This window comes from Suncus etruscus, chromosome 10 (genome assembly GCF_024139225.1).
Source record: "Suncus etruscus isolate mSunEtr1 chromosome 10, mSunEtr1.pri.cur, whole genome shotgun sequence".
NCBI lineage: Eukaryota > Metazoa > Chordata > Mammalia > Eulipotyphla > Soricidae > Suncus > Suncus etruscus.
In genome coordinates this window covers 7,945,626-7,970,146 of record NC_064857.1, presented here as the reverse complement: position 1 = coordinate 7,970,146, position 24,521 = coordinate 7,945,626, and the positions used below count along the sequence as shown (strand labels likewise).

Sequence of the window (24,521 nt, the reverse complement as noted above, 5' to 3'; positions counted from 1 at the left end):
AATAACTAGGTGTTGAATGGAGATAATGTGATATGTGGGGCATCTCTTCATTAATAATGCAAGCCAATGTCTAAAAGGACAAGAGAGAGAGATATCTATCTATTGATAGAGATAGATCTGTAGAGTGAGAATGAGACAGATATAGACAGATGATAAATTAAAAGTAGGTAGAGGATAGAAGACAGACAGACAGATAGACAGACAGACAGATGCAAAATGCCAGAGGCCAGCAGCAGGAAGGCTTGGACAGAAACCAGAGACATTTGTGGTGGGAAATGTTCATGGGTGAAGAGTAGTGTACACAGTAAGACTAAATCATAAACAACTCAATCATGAACAACTTTGTAATCATGGTGTTAAAGGAAAAGGGAAAAAATATCATTTGCAATTGCTAGCATATTATCCATGCAGTTTTAAATAACACATTTTTATTGATATTTCTCAAAAGCAAAACACATTTATCAAAGTTATATCTTTGGGACACTTGTATTCACTGGGGAAAATTCCAATTTACAATATAGACATGCTAAATGATATTTTGAACAGACTCACTTGTTTCCACTCAGACAGAAATCTATACATAAAAGCAATTTCCAAGTATTTCCAAATTCCTACCAATATTAAGTAGGTTGAAACAATAACATAATTTTCAGTACATTTATCATCTCAGGCTGACAACTCAACAGATATATGCATGGTATGAATGCAGGAGGTCTAAGACTAATTCACAATACCACATGATCCTTTCAAGCACTGCTAGAAACAACTTCTGGGCACTAATTTGGGAGTATCTCAAAACAACAGCAGGTGTGGATGAAAACATTAAAATCTTAAAGTGATATTATACTCTTGTCAAGCTTACATATATATGTATACATGTACACATAGTTTAACATGAGTTTAGACTATCATGACATGACAAATGATAGCTACAAGTCAGATTTTCATCGACAGAGTTCAATGCTTGTTCAAAAAGGAAGTAGACTAGGAAGATAAATAAAAGCTAAAAGAAATAAATATATTAACAATTATTTGGGGCCCAGAGATATAGAAATGTGGGTAGGAAACTTGCCTTGAATGCAGCCATCCCAGGTTTGTCCCCTAGTATCCCCTGAGCACAGCTGGGTGAGGTCCAAAAAATTACAAAAAAAATTATTTGGAATTTTGTGTATATTTGTTTGACTAATAAGTTATATTCACAGATTAAATAAGAATTTTTCTCTTTTCAGCTTCATGGTGGATCCTGAACAACAACTAGAAATTCCTACATATTTCCCTTATGGTTTCAAGTGCAAAACGAGTTCTTATCTAGAGTGTGAATTAAGGAGTTATCTGTCGTTATTAGTATCTTCTAAAATGTCTTCTATAAGTTTATTCTTTGTGTGAATTTTAGCTCAATTTTCAAAGTTCATTGGTCTCGGTATTTGCTGCTGTTTTGCTATGCTGTAACCTGAAACATGTAATGGCAAAATCCAATGTGTGAGAAAAGTTTATAAAAAGGATCCAAATTGTAATGAAATTATGGAAAATATTTAAAGTAAACAACAATGCTTAGAATAACTTTCATAGCTTTGTCATAATGTTTAAATCAGTGTGTTGTGATTTTTTAAAGTAATTTTCTGTAAGTTTTTTCCTCAAGAATGTCTATTTTCTCAATAATGTCTATTCCCGTTCCAACTCATCCTGTAATTACTTAAAAGTTAGTATATAAGTATAAAGCAACCTCAGTTATGATCTGTAGAATTTATCAACACATAATAAACCTTTGTTCACAGGTTAATATTGAGATAACTTTTGGTCCAAATATTAATGTAATACAAATAAATAGTTTGTCACAAATTACTATCTACAAGTTGAACAATCAAAAAGGAGGAGAGTTTTAACCATGAAATTTGAAACTGATTCAAATTTCATGTCACATGATTTAGTTCTGTGATCAGTAGAGATATCATTAAGAAAAGCAGCATTTATAGTTAAACCAGGCCTTCAAATATTTTTAAAACAAAGTTTCAAAGCAAGTGAACAACCAAAAGTAAACACTTTAGAAATGAAGCAGTAGGGAAGTATAAGACAGAAGACATTCTATTCTTTATTATCTCAACATTAGAATGACTATTCACTGGAACCTAATTATGTACTTTATATACTCTCCATCCTACATGTTTATAAATTAAATATTTTAATAAAAATGTTTGATAATGATGCTAATGAAATGCATGTAGAAATGAATTATCATGTTGTCCTCTAGTCTGAATTTCTTTGAAACCATAGGTCTTCCAGGGATAAGCTCTAAGTTACATTTTTCCTGTTTTTTCAACTATGGAAAAGTCAGAAAAAAATAGTAAGTTAAACAACACATTTGTTTTCTAAATAATATTGAACTCAAAGATGTTCTTTAATTTATGAAAATACTTAACACTTGTCAATGTCATTGTATAGCCTCAATCCTCAAGTAAACCAATAAAATTGTGATTGTCCCCCCAGCTTCTACCTGATACAGGGTGTCCATTTTTAGGTAAAAATACACACATACAAATGTATACATTCATATACACATGTATGTCCTGTTCTTGGTTATTTCTAAAAATAACAAATAATATGACACGGTACCTGGCTCAACTTTTTAATGAATATGCAAAGAACAACACTGATGGAGATGTACAGATGTACAACAATTATTCCAGCTAACTAAAGATGACAAAGTCAAATAAATAAAAAAAAGTCTTTTTAATCTTACTCTTGATGGTGTACAGTAATAGAGAATCAAAGTACTTTGAGCCCTAGGGAGATTTTGACACACTCTTCTTGAAGATATTGGATATAAATGGTTTAAAAAATACAAATCATAGCCAACCAAAATATTGTTCTAGTTGGTTCATTTAAATCTCAGAAAACACAAAAATCTTTTTCAAAAACCTTTTAAATACTACATAGTTGCTAAAGCAGGACAGTAGTGTGACTGGATGAGGTTTTCAGTAATAATACCTAGTAGCCCAATCTAAAGACAGACTCTTTAGATGACAAATTGGAAAATATTCTATATTTTTTAAACTAGAATATAAATATATAGTATAAAATAATGTGGGAATGGTTAATTAATAAAGAAAACCAAATATATGATAATTATATCCCCAGCTTTATACACAACTACACAAATATTACATATATTTGTGTAAGACAGACACCCATATTTATAGAAATCTATAATATAAAGTGAAATAGTGATACAAAACATTGGGAAAAAAACCTCTGAGCTCTAGGTATTATATTATTTTTTAAGTAAGAAATACATGCAATTTTAATGAAATTTTATTTCTATTAAAGATCTGTCCATTGTGGGGGAATTATATAGACTAGAAGACCAATTTGAGAAACCTACCAGAACTAAAATTTGAATCTTGGTAATAAACCAAAGATCAGTAAAGGCTTAAGTTGTTCCAAATTGTTTAAAATACATTTCCTGCCAAATAATGGCCTGGATCCCTTCGATGGGCATGTCATCTGAACGAATTAAAAAGTAGAACAAAGAGAATTTATCTACTTACCATTATATCATCATATTTTAAATGTTCCTGGACAAAATTGTTTTTCCAGCAGTAGCATCTAGAGTGACAAACTGCAGGAAATTTATTGTATACATTTTCCAGAAACTCAAAAATTTAAACCAAAATTCTTCATCCATACATGTTCTAGTTTGAAGAAAGTACAGATTTGAAACTTAATGCACCTCAATTATTTACTAATGCTAAATTTTTCCTCTCTTTAGAAATAAAACTCAGTTTTGTTTAGGGATTGTTTAATTTCTGTTCAAATGGTCTGATTCAAAGTTGTGACTAGTGACATCTATTTCATTTTTTATTATTGCTTCCAAAAAGTTCATCTCAATTAGTAATTAGGAATTTTAGACAATATTTAGTTACTATCAAAACCTAGACAAATTGATAAATTCAAAAAGAAATGCCTATCAAATTATTCTCCTTAATAAAATCTATGCACTGATGATCCTGAATCCTCCTAAGTCTCTGGAAATATTTGTAACAAATTCTTTCAAGTCTGGTATGAAATCATAAAAAGAACAAAAGAAATGTCCAAAGCAACAATTATGTACCATGTATACACTGTAGTAAATAGTTTATATTTGAGAATCTTTACAGTTTACATTTCCATTCCATTATTACAAATGAAGATAAACAACTGCGAGTAGCATGTACAATCTAAATACAGTTTTCCCCTTTACTAGCCAGATCTCTACACTTCCCAGTGCGACTTCCCAAATTATGCAGGAAAAGGCCTGCAAAAGCTGAAATTGATTAATATCTTTCTCATTTTAATAGATACCAATACTCAACCATCAAAATTAAAACAAATTGTCACAATCCATTATAGTTATTGTTATAGATCCACTTCATTTGCAGGTGTCCAAAATATAAAATGAAAAAATTCTTTATCTTCAAATTCTTCTGTTCTTAAATGACTAATTAAAACTGGTTGTTTTCCTGTAATACAAAAGAAGTTATTAATGACATGCAAGTTTTTACTAAAGGTAAAACAAGCTAAATTCTGTGACACTGATCAAATGCATGTTACCATAGAAATTAATAGGCAACTAGAATTTGTCAAATAATAAGCACTTCTGTGTTTAAAAATCCATACATAATTCATTTTGAGTATATTACGTTGTATTGTAAACCTGCTGTTTTGTATTTGTGAAATCTAGTTCTTGAAGCAATGTTTTAGTGCATCAACCCAAATAAATTATATTGTGTGAAGTTCATTCGAAATGTGCGTCAAGTTTTTGTTTTCAAAATAAAAAGTAAAAGTCAGCAAATAAAAAGATTAGGATTTTGTACAGCGATTATTCTTTTCCCCCCCACAGGGTTTTATCAGGAAGATTTTTTAAATAATTTTTATTTTGACCAAAGTAGATTACAAATGTTTCACAGTAGTATTTTAGGTACATAGTGACATTGAATCGGGGCAATTATTCTTACAAAACAAGGGAAATGTGTTCTTAAATTCTCAGAACTCTCATGTACATGTTTCTATGTTCAGTCATTTCTCTTTTTTTTCTTTTGTGATTTTTGGGCCACACCCAGTGATGCTCAGGGGTTACTCCTGGCTATACACTCAGAAATCACTCCTGAGTTGGGGGACCATATGGGATGCTGGGGGATTGAACCATGGTCCATCCTAGGCTCGAGCATTCAAGGCAAATGGCCTACCACTTGCACCACCATTCCGGCCCCTAAATTCAGTAATTTCTGTATAGAATACTCTGAAATATGTTTTCTTTTTATGTGAAAAGCAATTAACTGGAAGTCTATGGTAGAACATTTAAATTTAAAAAAGTAATAAACGTTATAAGTAAGCTAAAGAAATTTTAATTGTAATTATGGGGAAAAAAACTATATTCTCAAAGGTTAAGGAGTTCACACAATGCAGAATATAGGAGGAAGCATATATCTCTAATTGGAACCACCACAACATACCTTTATTCTTGGCTTGACAAAATCCCAGTTGCTTTTACTTAATAAAAGAGTGTTTATGAAAAGACTAGTAAAATTCAAATTCTGGCCAAAATGGAAGTAAAGACCATAAGTCCAAATGTACTGAATGCATAATTCAAGACAATCACTTCATAAATTTTACTTTCAGTGTTTAAGCCAGTCCTGTCAGTGCTCCTGGATTATATGTAATAGTATCATGTATGGTGCCAGTGATATCTATGGCACCCACATGCAAGGCAAACATCATAACCACTCTACTACCCAGACCCATTACTTCATTTAATCCTAAGAACCAGTATTTGTCATACTTCTCTGCAATTACAAAATTAAGCTTTAAGAAAGTTAAGTGAAGAGCCAGAGCATTTGCCTTGCATGTGGCTGGCCCAGGATGGACCCTGGTTCGATCCCTGTGTCCCATATGGTGCCCCCAAGCCAGGAGTGATTTCTGAGCCTATAGCCAGGAGTAATCCCTGAGTGTCACAGGGTGTGACCCCAAAACAAAACCCCCCCAAAAAAGAAAGTTAAGTGAATTGGGGGGCAGAGTGATATTTCAATGGGTAAGGAGCTTGCCTTGCAAAAGGCAAACTTGGGTTCAAAACACATATTTATTTATATGGTCCCCTTTGAGCTCTTCCAGAAGTGATCCTTAGCTTTAAAGCCAGGAGTAATTCCTGAGCACTGCTGGAGTAGCCCAAAAACAAGAGAAAAAACATTAAGTGACTTGTTTGAACAGTGTATCAGGAAACACTATGTTATTACAATTTCAAATGTAAGATTCATAGAAAAATTCACATGCTTTCCAAACAATATCCTAAATGATACTTCTTATTTATTTATTATGTGTTTTATTGACTAAATTAGAATCCAGGTTAGAAGGTTAGATCACTGGAACATAAGTTTCCCAAGCATGAACTTTGGATCTCCTGTGGACCTAATGGGAGCCACCCCCCACCAAGACATGTTGAATAAATGGAATGTTGATTTTATACTTTTAAGAAAGATTAACAACTGAATTGAGGGTTTAAAAAAACGCATACATTGTCAAAAGGTAGCAGAGAGCTATCCTTTTGAATAAATATTGCTAGCTAATACAAGAATAGCATCTATGTAGAGGGAGCACTTAATCCCTAATCCTCAATTTATATAATAAAATCAGTTCCAAGTAGATTATAAAATATAATTATAAAACAACACAGAACTTTTAGAAGTGAATATAGGGTACTCTTGGAGCCAGAGAAGCATATCTGCAGGCTGAAAATGGAGCTTGGAGAAGCAACTGAGCAATTCTGGCTATGGCAAAACAACATCATCTAAAAAAAATGAACTGAGATGTCTTGCTACTTGGGTAGTAGTGAGGTGAGTTAACTGTATACCAACCCCATCAACACCAAGAATGTTGTAAAAATAGTTTTTGATAATAGAGAAACTCTTTGCATACCCTTTCAGAAACAAAATAAAACTAGTCTGGTTTTAAATAGAGGTAATGATAAGTGATTTTATTATGCATTCAGCTGCATACTTTTCTCACTTTCACAATGAATGAGATAAATAAATAAATAAATAAATACATAAATACATAAATAAATAAATGAAAATATTAGAGACAAATATTTTTGAATTAAAACATAAAAGTCAGGGCCAGATAGCACAGCAGGTAGGACATTTTGCCTTGCTTGTGGCAGACCTGGGTTTGATCCCTGGCATCCCATATGATCCCCCAAGCCTGCCAGGAGTAATTTCTGAATGTAGAGCCAGGAATAACCCTGAGAGCCACCAGGCATGGCCCATAAATAACCCCCCAAAAGACAAAAAAAACATATTAAAGTAGGAAATTATTGATAAATTACACTTACAATATAAAGTTAGAAATGTACTTACTTTAAAAAAAATAAGAAATGTACTTACTGGCTTTTGGAGTACAATGGGATGATCAGGCAGAAAGTCTGGTTTCCTTCTGCAGATGGAAACACTTGAGAGCTTCAACAAGAAATCTCTGCTATATTTAATTCTCTCTGTAAATTTTAAATGAAATATTATAAAATATCCATAAACTATCCCCCTATTACTTTTGGTTTGTTTCTTTCTGGTTTCCCCTCAAATGTCCACTGAGAAACTTAGAAACATATAGAAAACTTAAATTTTTATATATATTAGTATTTATTATCTTATTTAACAGATCATAAGTTTCATGACCTAAAAAAATGTAAAAAAATTGTTGTCTTCAGTTTTTCTTTTACATGAGCAAAGATCACAACAGAGGAAAAATTGAAGGAAAGAAACATTTCATAAATTTCTTATCATGTCTTTTACCTATTATTCATATCTAGTATGAAGTACAATATTTTCACTTTATAAGATACACCTAAGACGCACATCGATTTTAGATGAGAAAAACAAGAAAAAAAAATTCTAAAACAAATGGTGCAATACGAGATGCTATCAGGAGATGGCAGCTGGGAACAACCAGCCTACAAGGCTGAAGTATATTTACAAGATGCCAGTCCACAGCTTGTTAAACACATTTAACCTAATTTTTTTTTATTTTTTTTACATCAGAAATAAAATTTTTTTCAGCTTTTTAAGATGCACAAACATTTTACTCATCTTTTTTTTGGGTGGGGGAGTGCCTCTTACAAAGCAAAAAATATGGTAGATGCCAGTAACCCTTAATCCGCAATTAAATTTTTCAAAACAAAATCCTAATAAATTCTTATAATGAACTAAAATGTAATATAATCAAAATAAACTCAACTAACATTTTTATACAACTACTTGCCTATCAGAGATTGTGTCAGGTACAATAGATCTGTATTTTTTTTCAAAGGAAAAATATATGCCGATTTCTCATCAGAATTAATCACCACAAACTATCACCAAGATAGTTTATTCAAAAACAATAGATCAACTCTTTTAAAGTGCTAAATAAAGATTTGGTATAATAGTGGATGAGTTTCCCTTTCTACCACCTCCCCAATACTGGCTGTCTCTAGACATTTTGATATATGCCATTCCCCCGATATATGATTTCTTTTTTTTTTTTTTTTTTTTTTTTTTGGTTTTTGGGCCACACCCAGCGACGCTCAGGGGTTACTCCTGGCTGTCTGCTCAGAAATAGCTCCTGGCAGGCACGGAGGACCATATGGGACACCGGGATTCGAACCAACCACCTTTGGTCCTGGATCGGCTGCTTGCAAGGCAAACGCCGCTGTGCTATCTCTCCGGGCCCGGTATATGATTTCTTAATGTATTTTTAATTTGCCTTCCCCTAATTATTAATTAAGATGGAAATTCAAGTACAAGCTTTCAAATCATTTGAAAATAAAAACTATAAATTTAAAAATGTTAATATTCAAAATAAAACCTGGCATATAAGTAAACAGTTAAGTTATCAAATTATCTAATAAAATTACTGCAATTAAGAAGAGAAATAAGAAAATAGAAAAAATGTACATATATGTAGCTAAAAGGAAAAATATTTTTGCTTAAAAAATTCAATTGATAAATTTAAAATTAGGAGATTAAGAAATAGAGAACACAAATGAATAATACTATAGTTAAAGGTCTATAACCAGAGGTCCTACTAGCAGTAAGTAGAAAACAAGAAAAAAATACTATTAGTGGTAGACAGAGCTATCTGAACCTGCCCAAACAAGTGAACTCACAGCCCACCCACAAAGGTCACAACCAGGAACGTGGCCTCCCAAAATAATTTTTCACTCATATAAGCTCCTATGATAGGAGGACTGACAGTGATATAGAAAAATAGCACCTTGAAACTACGAAAGGAACCATAATAAAATAGCACAGAAAACCACTATGCCTTCTGGAAACTACAATCCTGCAGATTTGATCGATACTAATCCCCTATAAAACCTCTCTAAAATGGACTTCAGAATAGAGATTCTTGGGATGTTCGACAGCTTAAAGAAATAGTTGAAGGTATACAGACTGACAATAAAATAGGAGAATATGAAAAATTGTTGAGAAATTCCCAGAGCTACAGAATGCTTGCACCCACCTTCCTGAATGCCAGAAAAGTACCAGTAAAAACAGACCCAATTGAAAATCTCTCAAGGCACATCCTAGTCAGAATGATGAAGGCCTAATAGATAGAAAAAATAAACAAGATTAATAGACCACTGGCAAACCTAACAAAGAAAGAGAGAGAAACTTGATATGCTGAGTGAAATAAGTCAGAGAGAGAGAGAAAAACGCAGAATGGTCTCACTCATCTATGGGTTTTAAGAAAAATGAAAGACATTCTTACAATAATAATTTTCAGACACAAAAGAGTAAAGAGCTGGAAGTTCCAGCTCACCACAGGAAGCTCACCACAAAGAGTGATGAGTTTAGTTAGAGAAATAACTACATTTTGAACTTTCCTAATAATGAGAATGTATGAGGGAAATGGAGAGCCTGTTTAGAGTACAGGCGGGGGTCGGGTGGGGAGGAGGGAGACTTGGGACATTGGTGATGGGAATGTTGCACTGGTGATGGGTGGTGTTCTTTACATGACTGAAACCCAAACACAATCATGTATGTAATCAAGGTGTTTAAATTAAAAAAAAATAGAATACTGAAAGCTGCAAAATAAAAAAAAAGGAAATTACATACAAATGAGCATCCATAAGATTTACAGAGATGTATCAATGGAAACCATCTGGGCCTGAAGACAGTGGTTGAATATAGTGAAATAAACTTAATGAAATGAGTGGCTCATCAAGAAAACTTAACCCAGCAAGACTCTCATTCAGACTTGAAAGCACGTTATACAACTTTATAGATAAGCAACCGCTCAGGAACTTCATAGACTCAAAACTACCTTTAAGAAAAGAACTAAGGGCCGAAGAGGTAGTACAGCAGTAGGGTGTTTGCCTTGCACGCAGCCGATCCAGAATCGATGGTGGTTCAAATCCTGGCATCCCACATGGTCCCCTGAGCCTCCCAGGAGCAATTTCTGAGCACAGAGCTAGGAGTAACCCCTGAGCGCCACCAGGTATGAGACCAAAACCAAAACTAAAAAAAGAAAGAAAAAACCTAAGATGCTACTTGGCTACTTTAAGAAAAACTCAACAAACACATAAAACTTTTATAGAAAGATGACACAAAATTCTATGGCAATAATCTCTCTGTCAATGAACTAAATATACCAATTAAGAGGAAGTGGCAGGATGGATTAGAAAATTGACTTCAGGGACCAGAGAGAGAGCGTTTGGTAAGGCATTTGCCTTTCATGCAGAAGGACGGTAATTAGAATCCCGGCATCCCATATGGTTCCCTGTGCCTGCCAGGGGTGATTTCTGAGTGTAGAGCCAGGAGTAACCCCTGAGTGCTGCTGGGTGTGACCCAAAAAAACAAAAATTAAAAAAATTAAAATTGAATTCAATGAGCGATAGATCCCTGTCCTAAACATGGCTATTTTTGTGATGATTAAAATGTTCCAAATCTAATTTTACTGATGACTCACAACTATGAACATTTATTTTTTAAATGTGTATATAAATTTGTGAATTGGGGGCTGGACCAATAGTATAACAGGTAATCTTACCTGTTATACCTTTTACTTGCATTCAGCAGACCTGGGTTTGATCTTCAGTACCCCCATGTGGTCCCCCCCTGAGCACTGCCAGGAATGGTCCATCAGCTCAGAGCCAGAATAAAGCCCAGAGCAATTCTGGTTATGGTCAAAAAAAATGTTATGAGTTTGCGGCTTATGAATTATGCCTCCCTAAAGCTATTTTTAAAAATAAATAGGAATTGAGGACTAGTGCTCTAACTTTTGAGAATAAGAAAAGAAAGATGAAAAGGAGGAGACAGACATGGGGACAAATGATAGTCACTGTTCTGTTGAGAAGTACATGTTATACTAGCATGCCATGAAAAAGTGACCCTTTTCCAATGATAGAAAAGAGTACATCTTCTAATAAGAGTTAATTTCTCATTTTTAATATCAAGTTGTTCTCTGGACTGTGCTATCCAAGAAACAAAGTTGAGAAGTTTCAAAACCAAAATATAAGATGAAAAATTCTAAAAAAAAAAAATGACTAGAGAATTGGGACTGGAGTCCCAATTACCCATTAGTACAGTGGGTAAAACACTTGTTTTGCACTCAGCAACTCAGGTTTGATCCCTCGCATCCATATGCTCCCCTAAGCACTGCCAGTAGTGATTCTTGAGTGCAGAATCAGGAAATAGGTGCAGAATCCCTGAGTACCATGGGATACAACAACCCCCAAGACTAAATCAATTTAATTTAATATAATTACATTATATATGTCGATAATAGGAGTTAATAGTAAGATATAAAACAGAAAATCAAAGAGAAAAATCAAAGAAAAATATCAAACAAATATGCGCAAAATTCCTCATCAGATAATCCCAACTTAGAGGCTGAAGATCATCTATTAGCCAAGGTAGGGTATGGAAAAGGAAAACACTTATACAAAGGCAGACCACTAGAAAATCTAGGGAAACCAAAACAAAACAGGGAATCTAAATATCAAAACAATAGGTAAGTGGGGGGTGTCGTTTGTAAGGAGCATGAATCAACATAATAATGGGTTTTGGAGAATTAAGAGGCAATTTACTAATGGAAAACAAAGCGAAGTACCATAAAATATTACAACAGAAACCTGCCTCCTTGCAAGGTTTCATTTGGTAGGTTTAGGCGACTTTGCCAAGCAGAGTACTGGTAATTCTTTTCCATTTCATCCTCTGTCTTCTGTCCTCAGCTGTTCATTTTAGTTTTAACAGCTATGATAGAAATTACTCAACTTTAAGCATAAAGCTGATTATACTTAAAGTTGAGCATAAGCAACTTTAAGCATAATCAGTTGAGTATATAAAGTTGTGAAACCAGCAGCAAAATCTATTAGAAAAATGATATCCAACAATACCATAACTCCCCAGTTGTAGCCAATCTCTATTCTTAAACCCATCTGAGCAAGCATGAGTAATCTGCTTATAACTAATGAATATTGTGATACTGTGGTGATTTACCACAATGGAGTCAGAATGGAATTTTCAACTTCAGTCTATGTGTGAATCAGTTGCAGAGAGACAAACACACAAGAGCAGCCAAGCTTTGAGGTCACTTCAGGAGCCATGAAAAGCATGCAAGCACCCTGGCCCCAACTTATGACCCACTGTTTAAGTTAACAAAGACATTAAGGAGTTAGAAAAGCATATCAATATTCAGAAGAGCAGAGCCCAGGATAATTCACATAACCAATCAGCAGATTATATATATGCCTATAACCTAAAGTATAAAGCCACAAATTCCTATTCTATTTTGTCTTATGTTTCCTACTCCTTATAAAAGATCCAAATTATTTTATTTTATTCTTTTCTGGGTGTGTGTCTGACCTGTCTGGCCCAGAAGACTACCACAACACCTTTTGATTTTGTTAAAGGAACAATTTCCCTTAACATACAACAATATAATTCAGATCTCTTGCATCTGGTTTCCTTCACTTAGCAAAATGTTTCATTTAGTATAGTTATACTGTGATAAATCTGATAGAGAAAACTGTTGGCAATCTTATGTGTAGAAGATACATATTTATATGGTATGTATTGTTAAATGATTTGCAGAAATAAATCTAGTCATTGCCTCTCACCTTATTTCTAAATGATTAAAATATTCAATACAAAATAAAGAAAGGGAATCTAAAAATGAAAGCGAGTAGTTAAAATAACAGAAGTACATTCTGCTTAAAAGATGCCTGGCAGAGCTGGAGCAGTGGCACAGGCAGTAGTCGGTAGGGCACTTGCCTTGCACATGCTAACCTAGGATGGTTCGATCCCCTGGCATCCCATATATGGCTCCCCCCAAAGCTAGGGGCAATTTCTGAGCACATAGCCAGGAGTAAACTCTGAGCCTCACCAGGTGTGGCCCAAACACCAAAAACCCAAGATGATGATGATGATGATGATGATGATGATAATAATAATAATAATAATAATAATAATAATAATAATAATAATAAAATATAGCCTGGCAATATTAAGAGCAGCAAGTTCATACTGAAATATGAAAATATCAGGGGAAAATCTTCTCAAGTAAATAAAAATAATGTTATTTTTAATAATGTTAAGGACAATATTGAACACAAAGTTGTTAAGAGATTTTGAGAGGGGAAACTGAAAGTAGTTACATACTAAAAAGTAAAGCAAGTATTATTTCAAAAAACTTAATGGACTGTATGAAAGAAGAAATGTTCATATGTGTAACTGCAACGGTCGTATTAAGAGAACTATGTTGCTATAGCTGAATTTTTTTGACTTAACTGTGGCATAAACAGGGGAGAAAAAAAGAATGGAGAGGGGACTAAAGTGGGATTTTTTTTTCTTTTTTGGATTTTGGGCCACACCCAGTGACACTCAGGAGTTACTTTTGGCTCTGCGCTCAGAAATCGCTCCTGGCTTGGGGAACCATATGGGACTCCAGGGATCGAACTGTGGTTGGTCCTGGGTCAGCCATGTGCAAAGCAAGCACTCTACCACTGCGCCATTGCTCCTAAATTGGGAAATTTTGCTGTGGGAGCTCTCATTTCCAAGATGATGCATCAACATATCATAGCAAAAATGAGCAAATTTCCAATAACTTCAATATCTCATTGAGAAAAAGTAAGCTATCTCAAAATGCAAATAGAATCATTTCTGCTTGTTGTTTTACAAATTTCCAACTGTACTCTGAGCTTATTACTGGTTCTGTGCTCAGGGATCACTCCTGATAGGTTTGGGAACCAAGTGGGGTCTAGAGCATTTAAACAGAGTTAGAGGCATGCAAAGTAAGTACCCTACCTTCTGTACTATTGCTTTGGCTCCTTCAGTTATCACTGAGATAATATCAGCTCTGAGAAAACTCACTACTGTTTTAACTTGCATTTCCCTGATAAGAGACAAACTCTGTTTAATATGCCTTTAGACAGCATCTGTTGTTATTCTCTCCTATTTCCTATGGTATTATTGGTTTTCTGTTGTTGAGTTTTATGAGTGTTTTATATATCTTGGATATCAACACTTGTATTGTGTTGCATCTATTTTCTCCCATCCAGTAGGGTGTTTTTCATTTTAATCCAAGCCTTTTTTAGTCCAAATCCATGCAAAACTTAATTTAGCGCTATTTGTTTGTTTATTTGTTTTTTGTATCTTTACCAAAGGTATCACCAGTGAAGACTACAGGTTCATATCCTGGGAAGTTCTGCCTATGTTTTCCTCAGTAAATTTTTATAGATTATGGTCTAATCTTAGTCTTTTGGGTAGGAGTGGTTTACACCCAGCAGCTCTCAGGGTTTACTTCTGTCTCTGCGCTCAGAAATGGCTCCTGCATAACAGATTCCATGTACATCCATGTAAATGCTGAGTGAAATAAGTCAGAGGGAGGGAGATAGATGAAGAATATTCTCACTCATCTATGGGTTTTAAAAAAAATAAAAGACATTTTTTCAAAAATAATCCTCAGAGACAAAGAAAGGAGGGCTGAAATGTTAGCTTATGACATGAAACTCACCACAAAGAGCAGTGAGTGCAGTTAGAGAAATAACTACACTGAGAACTATCATAATGAAGTGAATGAATGAGGGAAGTAGAAAGCCTTCTAGAGTACAGGCGGAGGTGGGTGGGGAGGAGGGAGATTTGAGACATTGGGGTTGGGAATGTGGCACTGGTGAAGGGAGCTGTTCTTTATATGACTGAAACCCAAATATAATCATATTTGTAATCAAAGTGTTCAAATAAAGATATTAATTGAAAAAGTGAAATGGCTCCTGGCAGGCTTGGGGGACCAGATGGGATACCGGGGATCGAATCCGGGTCCAACCTGGGTCGGGCGAGTGCAAGACAAATGTCCTACCACTGTGCTATAGCTCAGGCCCCCTAATCTCAGTCTTTAACCTGCTTTGAAGGTGTATGACTGTTCCAATTTCATTTTTGCAAATAAGCTATCTAGTTTTCCCAAAAAGAAGATTTCCTTGTAGAGTAATACTTTTGTTTGGTGGTGTTGTTTTGCCTTTTGGGTCACACCTGGCAGTGCTCAAGAAACTCCTGGCCATGCATTCGGGAATTATTCCTGGCAGTATACAGGGGAGTCATGTTTTTCTGGGAAATGCCAAGGCTCTAGTCACTGTGCTATCTCTCCTGCCATCAGAGTAATATTCTTCATAAGAACATATCTTTTTAGAAAGGTAGGAGAATGGGAAAGGAGTAAAAAAAAAAAAAAAGTGGGGCATTCATCTCAGATTGAGTTGAAAGTAACATTTTGAGTGGAAAATGGGACAATTGCAATTTCACTCATTATATCATTATATATTTATTATATATTTAATTTATTTAAAATAATTTCAAAATTACAAACATGTTGGCAGTTGGGCCTCAGTCAGAAAAAGAACAGCCCCCTTCACCTGTGCAACATTCCAGCCACCAATTACCCCATCGCGATCCTCCCCTAATCCTGCCTGTATTCGAGACAGGTACTGTATTTCTCTCAATCCTTATCATTGTTATAATAGATTTTAGTGTAGTTCTTTCTATAACTGCACTCACCACTAACCGGTCCAACCCTCATCTCTATTGTCCCTGAGTATGATTACAATAATGTCTTAAATTTTTTCTTAATACCCATTAATGAGTGAGACAATAGGAGTCTCAAATTCTTTTAAAGAAGTTAAAATCTTTTAAAGTTGTTGTTACTATTCTGTTCTTAAAAGTCATCTTCCCCCAGGGTCAAAGAGATAGCACAACTGGTAGGAAATTGGCCTTGTATGTGGCCAATCCAGGCTCGATCTCTGGCATCCCATATCGTTCCCCCAACCCAGCCAGGAGTTATTTCTGAGTGCAGAGCAAGGAGTAAACTGAGTGCCTCTGGGCATGACTCAAAACAACAATAACAAAAACAAAAAAGTTATCTGCCCTCTTTTGTAGGACAAATTGAGCGACTAATCAACAAACTAAGCAAAAGAATAAAGTGTAACTAGGGTTGAAGAAAAAGTACAAACACATGAAAAAATTGCTTTGCACACCATTTACCTAGGTTCGATCCTCAATATTCCATATAGTCCCTTAAACCCCACCAGGAATGATAGCTGAGCACAGAATCAGGACTAAAACCTGAGCACTTCCAGGTATGCCCTGGAATATAAGAAATATAGAAAGAATATATAGAAATATAAAAAGAAATACAGAAAGAATATGGAAATTGATATATAGGTAGAGCTACTGTGTTCATTTAAAATTATACATACATTTTCCAGCTAAACATTTATATTAAATAAATATGGATATTAAGCCACTGAACTGCTAGTCAAATTTTTACCTTTTTTAACTGGAGACTGATGTTGCTGTTGCTCATTGAGACCTTGAGTAAAGGACTGCATGCCATTCGTCTTACACTAATGGGGTGGGGGAAAGAAAACATAAGGTGTTAAAATTTCAGCAATCTCCTTTTTACCACTCCAAGATGTATTCCCATCAACTATTAGTTGGAGAGAGTGATATTATTAAAATGGCAACATAGCTTGCTTTTCCAATGCCACTTTCTCTCAAGAATGTCAATTTGGGGTCAGAGCGATGGTGCAGCAGTAGGGCATTTGCCTTGCACATGGCTGACCCAGGACAGACCTGGATTCCATCTCCGGCATCCCATATGGTCCCCTGAGCCAGAAGCGATTTCTTTTTATATTTTTTTAATGTTTATTTATTTATGTATTTATAAATCTTTATTTAAGCACCATGATTACAAGCATGTTCGTAGTTGGGTTTCAGTCATAAACAGAATAACCCCCCCTTTCTGAGCACATAGCCAGGAGTAACTCCTAAGCATCACCTGTGTGGCCCAAAATTCAAAAAAAAAAAATAGAATGCCAATCATTCATCCATAAAACATCAACATATAGTGTGCAGAACACAAGGACTGGGTTGAAACATCATCCTAAATCACACAAGCTGAAATGGAGAATGTCAAAGAGGAAATGCAAGAATATTGAACTATGTGCATGGTCTTTCCCCTCACTGATCAGGCACTGCACAAATAGATATCCAGCATGCACCATCACTAGGGGTTTAAAGTCTTGAAGCCTACTCACAGCACAGTGGGGAGGTCTAGAAAAGAGGGGTGGCAGTGCTCCGCCACATAAAATTAGATTTGAATGTAGCTGACATCTTCCAGACCAGAAAGCCTGTCATAATGTACCACTGGGTCTACAAACAAGAGCCTTGCCACACTGGCTCCATTCTGTGGCACTGCCTGTGTGAGGAAGTCTTGCTAACAGCAAACTAAAACCCACAATGGTATCAACTAGGAAAAAGATGGCAAACGGTACTGATGGCACTAGGAAGTACTTATGGGAATATGGCTCAGCAAGTGAGGGAGAGCAGCCTTAGATGTGTAACCTTAGTGTAATCCTTGGCACCAGAAAAATAGTACTTTTAAAAAAAAATGGATCTTTATTGAACAAAAACAGAAATTATGCTGAGAAACATGATATAAGGCTATTTTTAAAAACTGAAAGATGAATGATTTAAGTGAAGGAAATCTGTTGAGGAAAACAGGTATGGTTTAATTTTCTGTTTTTTTCCTTTGTTTTAATATTTTTCAAATAAAAGTTCTGTTTTATATATATACATATATATTACCCAAAATGTAATCCCAGAGAACCTATTTGTGCTTTTCTTTGTTTTATAGCAAAGAAAAGTGTTTCATATAAACCGAGATAAAGAGAAAAAGTTAAATGCATACCAACTTTCACTCTTAAAATGAAAATGTAACATATTCTATAAATAATGGTAAAAGACAAAAGATAAACAGAAGATGTAACACATCAGGAGTTAATGTCTGCAATATAAAAGGCCACGTATAAAATATTTTATTAAAATTCTTTATTAAACATCTGGACAAAATTAAGAACAGTACTATGAGTAAAAGAAAACTCAAACTTCTCTTATACTGATCAACAGTGACCAGTTTTGGGGTTTTTTTTGTTTTGTTTTTAGTCATACCCGGCAGTGCTCAGGGGTTACCCCTGGCTCTATCTATGCTCACAAATCACTCCTGGCAGTTTCAGGGGACCCATATGGGATGCCGGAATTCGAACCACTGTCCTGTATGCAAGGCAAACGCCCTATCTCCATCTCCATGCTACCTCTCCGGCCCCAACAGTGGCCAGTTTTGACCATCCTACTTCAAGAGGCAAATTTTTCCAACCATGACTCGAGGAGGACAGTCATTAGGACAAACATGATAATTTGTTCCTATATTTGAAGTCTAAAAGTTTCCATATTCTGTGTCTTCAGACATCAATCCAAAAACCTAAATAGATGGTGTAGGATATAGAAGACAGATGGAGAGGACATCTGTTAAGTGATCCTTACAAAGAACTGGGGCACCTGAGTGCTGGGAAGTCCGCACTCAGAACAAAGCAACTCCAAAATTAAGTTATCTAACCTCCAGTCCAAGATACTCTCTGACTCCCGCCATATGCCTTACATAATGAGAAAGGACCACTAATGACCACCAAGTAGTTGTGTTTCACTCAGTCCACAGAACCATGAAACACAAAATTCTACTGTTTCACATCAGACTTTGCAAATAGGTAATGATTTAACACACACACACACACAGGTTAACATGTTTCAGGAAGAACATTATACCATATGGGAGGATTGTAAATGCCCCCACCATATCACTCACAATATCACTCGCTGTGGCCTTGGTATATAACAGACATAGTTTTCTCCATAACTGTCTGCAACTTGTGTGCTACTATACCATGGGCTATGTGTGACTTTATAAGTATATAAAGAGCCCTAAATAAAAGAAAGGCTCTCCATCTCTGCCATACAGAAGCATGAATTTAAGGATGGGTATATGGCTCAGTGCTGGAGCACAAACCTTGCAACCAGAGTTCAATCTCCAGAACCACAACATCCCTCCCCCAAACACCCAACAGCCTCAAATACCACAAGCTGTGTCAAAGCCAAAGTATGACAACCAGAAATATGGTCTTACACAGAGTGCTGGGAATGGACTCAATTAAGGTCAAATAAAATTTTAATTTTGTTTTAAAGATAAAATCAAAGGTAGAATTGTGTTGTTTCTTTTACAGTATAAGCCAAAAAAAAGTATTGTCATAACAGAGCAAAAATTAGAAAGAAGATTCTATTAAAAAAAAAAACTACAAGACGGGGGCTGGATAGATAGCATAGAGGTAGGACATTTGCCTTGCATGCAGAAGGAAGGTGGTTCAAATCCTGGCATCCCATATGGTTGCCCGAGCCTGCCAGGAGCGATTTCTGAGCATAGAGCCAGCAGTAGCTTCTGAGCACAGCTGGGTGTGACTCAAAAACCAAAAAAAAAAAAAAAAAAAAAAAAAACCAAAAAAAAAAACCCTTACAAGACTAGTGACATAACAATCAGCCTCAATAGCTTGGCAGAGCATTAGCTATAATCACCACTCCATCCCCAAGTCCTCTGCATAGCTTGTAGCATCCCTTAATTAAAAAAATACTCCAACTGGTATGACCCAAAAACAAAAACAAAAACAAAAAAAAAATATATATACACACACACACACACACTCCACTGGGGAGGAAGAAGTTGGGGGGGGGCATTGGTGGTTGGGAATATTGCAGTGGTATACTAAAACCCAACTACAAATAGGTTTGTAATCATGGTTCTTCACTATATTTTTAAAAAAGATAAAAATCTAAATGAATATATGATAAAAAATGAACAGCAAAAATAAATACTCCACACATTCTAGTGAGTTTAATAACATATAAATATACACATACAAATATATAGCAAGCAAAATGTCAAAAGCATTTATCACATGTTTAGGTTAAATAGTTGGCAATAACTATAATGAGTATTTTATAAAGGCTTGAAAATGATCTAATGCTTAAAAAGAATTGAGCAGGGTACATGGCAGACAATAGCCATCAACAACTGTTATTTTTTCAGTAAGTAATGCTTCATTTTTATTATGATTTCTAAAACTTACTCTGCTAACTCCACTTTGCAAGCACTGGGTATCACATGGATATTCATCTTGAAAGTTGAAAGGAAACACTGCTCCTGTTAGGGAAAATAAAAGTTAACTATATAAAATTTCTGCAACTTCAATAAATCAGTCAAGAACCAAGACTTTCCAGGCATTGTTTTAAAATATTTTCTTTTCATAATGTTTTGGTTTTGGGTTTTGGGGTTACACTCAGTGACACTCAGGGGTTACTCCTGGCTCTGGACTCAGAAATCGCTCCTGGCTTGGGGATCAAATTCAGGTCTGCTGTGGGTCAGCTGTGTGCATGGCAAACACAATACCGCTGTTGACCCCTTAAAATGTTTAGGCATTCTGTTATGGGATTGGCATGTAAGTGTGAAGAGTTCAGAAAACAAATGTTTGCATGTGCATATTCATAAATTCACAAATGCATAAGTTATGGCTTTAATAAAAGTTTTATAATCAATGCAGAGAATAAATACTACTAGAGGAGAGCAGAGTGGACTTTGAGGCTTGTAAAACATCACAAAAATATTCACTGTGTTTCCTGGCACCATAAAGACAGACCTTGGGGTTTGACAACATGTCTGAAACCTGTAGTTGGTCTCATGACAGTATGCTCTAAGGGTAGAGACACCCTATATCTCTTAGGCCAAGGGAATTTCCTTCTAATTTTCCCAATATTTACTATGCTTATGTGAACAAACAAGCAAAAACTTGCACATCTGCCCCCATATTTATTCATTTATTTTTTTTCTTTTCTTCTTTTAATTTTATTTATATTTATAGCTTCTACACAGGAACTGACACCCACTTTTTTTTTTTTTTACAGAACCATAGAACATAAATCACCTTGCTGTGCCTAATATTTCTTTGTCTTCCTACAAATTGAGAGGGGAAAAAAGTGGATGGAACCCAGGGGCCAAGCAGTCCAGGAGCACTGAGTAGAAATTAAAAATGGTCATACCTAAATACCCCAACCAAAATCAACAATAGCATCAAGAGACCCAAATTACAACAAGCTATACACAAAAGGGACTTGTCACACGAGCAGTCCAGGGGGCTAAGGGTGGAGGTATGGAATGCATGCTGAGAACTATGATGGCGGGAGGTCAACACTGGTGTTGGGAATGGCCTTAATTCATAGTCACTATTTGAAATACAACTGCGAAAGACTTGTAATTCATATTGGTTTCAACCAAAAAAAAAAATTTAAATAAGTATTCAAAGTCATTTTTAATAAAGATTTCTTTGGAAACACCAGTTGACTAGAGAGTATGGGCATAAAAAAGGTTGATAAAGGCCAAAATTAATTCCTGATTTGATAAAAAAAAATTTCTACCCAACAAAAACCATTCCTCAAGAAAAATGCCTCTCTCGAATACAGGGAGAGAGTGGGGAAGGGTGATGAATGGCATTGGTCTTAGGAAGGTTGCACTAGTGATGGGGGAGTGTTCTTTTTAATTGAAACTCAACTGCAAACATGTTTGTAATCATGGTGCTTAAATAAAGATATTATTTTAAAAAATTAAATTAAAAAGCATCAGGGAATAGTTGCTCATCACCATTTACTCCTGTAATATCCTTGGAGTTGGGGCTGGAGCAGTGGCGCAAGTGGTAGGGGGTTTGCCTTCATGAGGTGAGCTAGGACGGACCAGGGTTCCATCTCCTGGTGTCCCTTATGGTCCTCCAAGCCAGGAGCGATTTCTGAATGCATAGCCAGGAGGAACCCCTGAGCATCAGTCACAGGGTATAGCCAAAAAACAGAAAAACAAAACAAAACAAAAAAAAAAACACCTTTTCTGAGCAAGATAGCAAAGCACTTATGAAACCATAGTCTTAGCAAAACCAACAGTAATAACAAAAGAAAAAAAGAGGGAAGTTTTGTCATTTTTTTAAAGGATTATGTTGTACATTCAGGAATTTCTCCTGGCACTGCTTGGGGGACCATAAAATGTGCCAGAAATTGAAACGGGTCAAACAATTGCAAGATAAGCACCCTAGCGTCTCTCCTCTGTCCCAAGCCCTTGAAAAAAGGATCCTTTCTTTTTGTGAAACTTTGAAGTTTTTCAAACAGAGATCACTATTCATCATTTCTTTGCATATCCACCATCAGCAATTTTTTCTTTAGCCTTACTATAATTAGTCCCTAACCTATGAATATTTAACGTGATAGGGGCCCAACGAGGTAGCACAGATGGTTGAGCATTCGTCTTGCAAGTGGCTGACCTGAGTTTGTTCTCCCACATCCCATAAGGTTCCCCCCAAATGAAGAGATACCAGAGATTACTCACCAGGGGAAGAAGTCAGATGACGAACAGGCCTTGCAGGTTGAAGTGGTTTACCAATAAGTTTTTTGGTTTCCATTATCGCCAAAATCTTGAGGTTCCATACTTCAGGAAGGGGGAAAAAACAGAAGGTTTTCTTTTTTGGAACAATATTCTCAAGATGCCTTACCACATATACCATTCTTTGAATGTCACAATTATGTATTGCCTACTTAAAGAGTGAAGGTGCAAAACCACCACCCAAGAGAAGCATTCGATTTGTTTATATTAAGATAATAAACAGAAATACCATATGCTGCCTCCACTGGGCCTATCTGTTTTGCTTTATTAATTTTTCTAAAGTATGTCATAATACATACATATTTATTTTTAAGTTGAGACCAATAAAGATACCCTATTGATCTTTATATTCAGTTATCTGGAGCACTGTCTTATTAGCTATAAATTTATATTCATAAAGCTATAAATGTATATTGATGTACAGCTTTATAATTTATCTTCCAAAGACTTTATATAAAATCTTCTGATGCCTTGGCTTAGTGGGACACAGGCGTTTTTTAGATTCTGGTAACATATCCAACTAAGGCAACGTCAAAACTTCCACATAGCACCTCATTAGAAACAACTGATACCATATGCTCATAAACATATCATTATTCTAAGTCCTAGCTTCTTAAACTCTGGAGTACACTTCCAAAGGAGAGCATCTAACTTTATTAAAGTTGGTGGAGATTTTTGTTTGTTTGTTTTAGGGATCTATATGGCAGGACTCAGGGATCAGTTCTGGCAGTGTTCAAAAGTGTGAATAGGCTGCAGGCGTCCTGCATCTCAGCAATTCTAGTGGGATGGGGTCCTTCAGGAGAAGAAAGCGGGAGCACGGGCGGCCTAACGGGACAATGTCGAAAAAATAATAACCACACACACAGAGTAGGTAGGGTCAACACATCTTCTGGCAAGAGTGCGATGAGTTTATTTTCCAAACAGAGGTTTTTATAGGGGTAAGCCAGTCACAGATGTAAAGAATGATAATTACCATAGCAAGGCAAAGCTAATTGCAAAAGAAAACGGGACACTCAGGACAGTTTTTAACAATCAACCTCAAATTGCCCTTGATTACCAGAAACTTCAGCTGCAAGAACATAAAAGAGAGAAAACATTGTTTTAACTTATAAGTTCTAAATATTATCCAAGAAAGGGGTTCTCTTGAAATCTTTGGTGCTGGAATTTCTGAGCCCAATTATTTGATAGAGGCCACAATTTTTGCCTGAGATTTACAAAGGAGAAAAAGCCAAATGGCCAAAAATATAATGCCAAGCGTTTCTTTGGAAATTCCTCAACCATCCACGCAGAGGGAAAAAGGCGTCCTCAGCGGGCCTTTTGAGGAACCCCGTGGGGGCTATTTCAGTTTGCACCACCAGGAAAATCTGAGGATACATCTGGTGGGCTGAACTCCCTATGTTGTGGCATGAATATATATTTATATAACCATACATATAATATATACATATGTACTTAGGGCCACATAAAATTTTCTCAGGCAAAAGAGGTTATAGTGGGAAGAGTATAAATCTGTTTCCTAAGTAATATTAATAATTAAATAATTTCTGCTTGTTTTTCAAGCCCTACCTGGCTGTGCTCTAGGAATACTCCTTGATCTGCTCAGGGGATGTTTGACTGTGTTCATATGACTGTGATCATATATGGTGCCAAGATCAAACCCAGGTAGG

The 24,521-nt window shown here is 35.6% G+C and overlaps 2 protein-coding genes across 2 annotated transcripts in view; one reads left to right on the top strand and one right to left on the bottom strand.

The window, feature by feature from the left end:
• The window catches only part of NECAB1 (N-terminal EF-hand calcium binding protein 1), a 186,159-nt gene extending 184,635 nt beyond the window's left edge, over nt 1-1,524 (top strand). The window contains exon 12 of the mRNA XM_049782416.1: nt 1,230-1,524. Coding sequence (XP_049638373.1) covers nt 1,230-1,258 — 29 coding nt within the window. The 3' untranslated portion in view covers nt 1,259-1,524. The remainder of the gene's footprint in view (nt 1-1,229) is intronic.
• Nucleotides 1,395-22,873, bottom strand: C10H8orf88 (chromosome 10 C8orf88 homolog). The gene is made up of 6 exons (XM_049782415.1): nt 22,801-22,873; nt 20,507-20,580; nt 16,822-16,897; nt 7,413-7,519; nt 2,299-2,317; nt 1,395-1,450 (listed from the first exon to the last, which is right to left on the bottom strand). Exons 1-6 carry the CDS (start codon nt 22,871-22,873, stop codon nt 1,395-1,397), a joined length of 405 nt encoding a protein of 134 aa, XP_049638372.1.
• Between the last annotated feature and the right edge of the window lie 1,648 nt (nt 22,874-24,521).

Bases quoted from the DNA above. Each gene is read 5' to 3' on its own strand.
- C10H8orf88 (XM_049782415.1), bottom strand. From the start codon at position 22,873: ATGGAAACCAAAAAACTTATTGGTAAACCACTTCAACCTGCAAGGCCT. The intron at 20,581-22,800 runs GTGAGTAATCTC...TTTCCCTAACAG, and splicing joins TCATCTGACTTCTTCCCCTG to GAGCAGTGTTTCCTTTCAAC. The intron at 16,898-20,506 runs GTAAGTTTTAGA...CCACCCCATTAG, and splicing joins TGCAAAGTGGAGTTAGCAGA to TGTAAGACGAATGGCATGCA.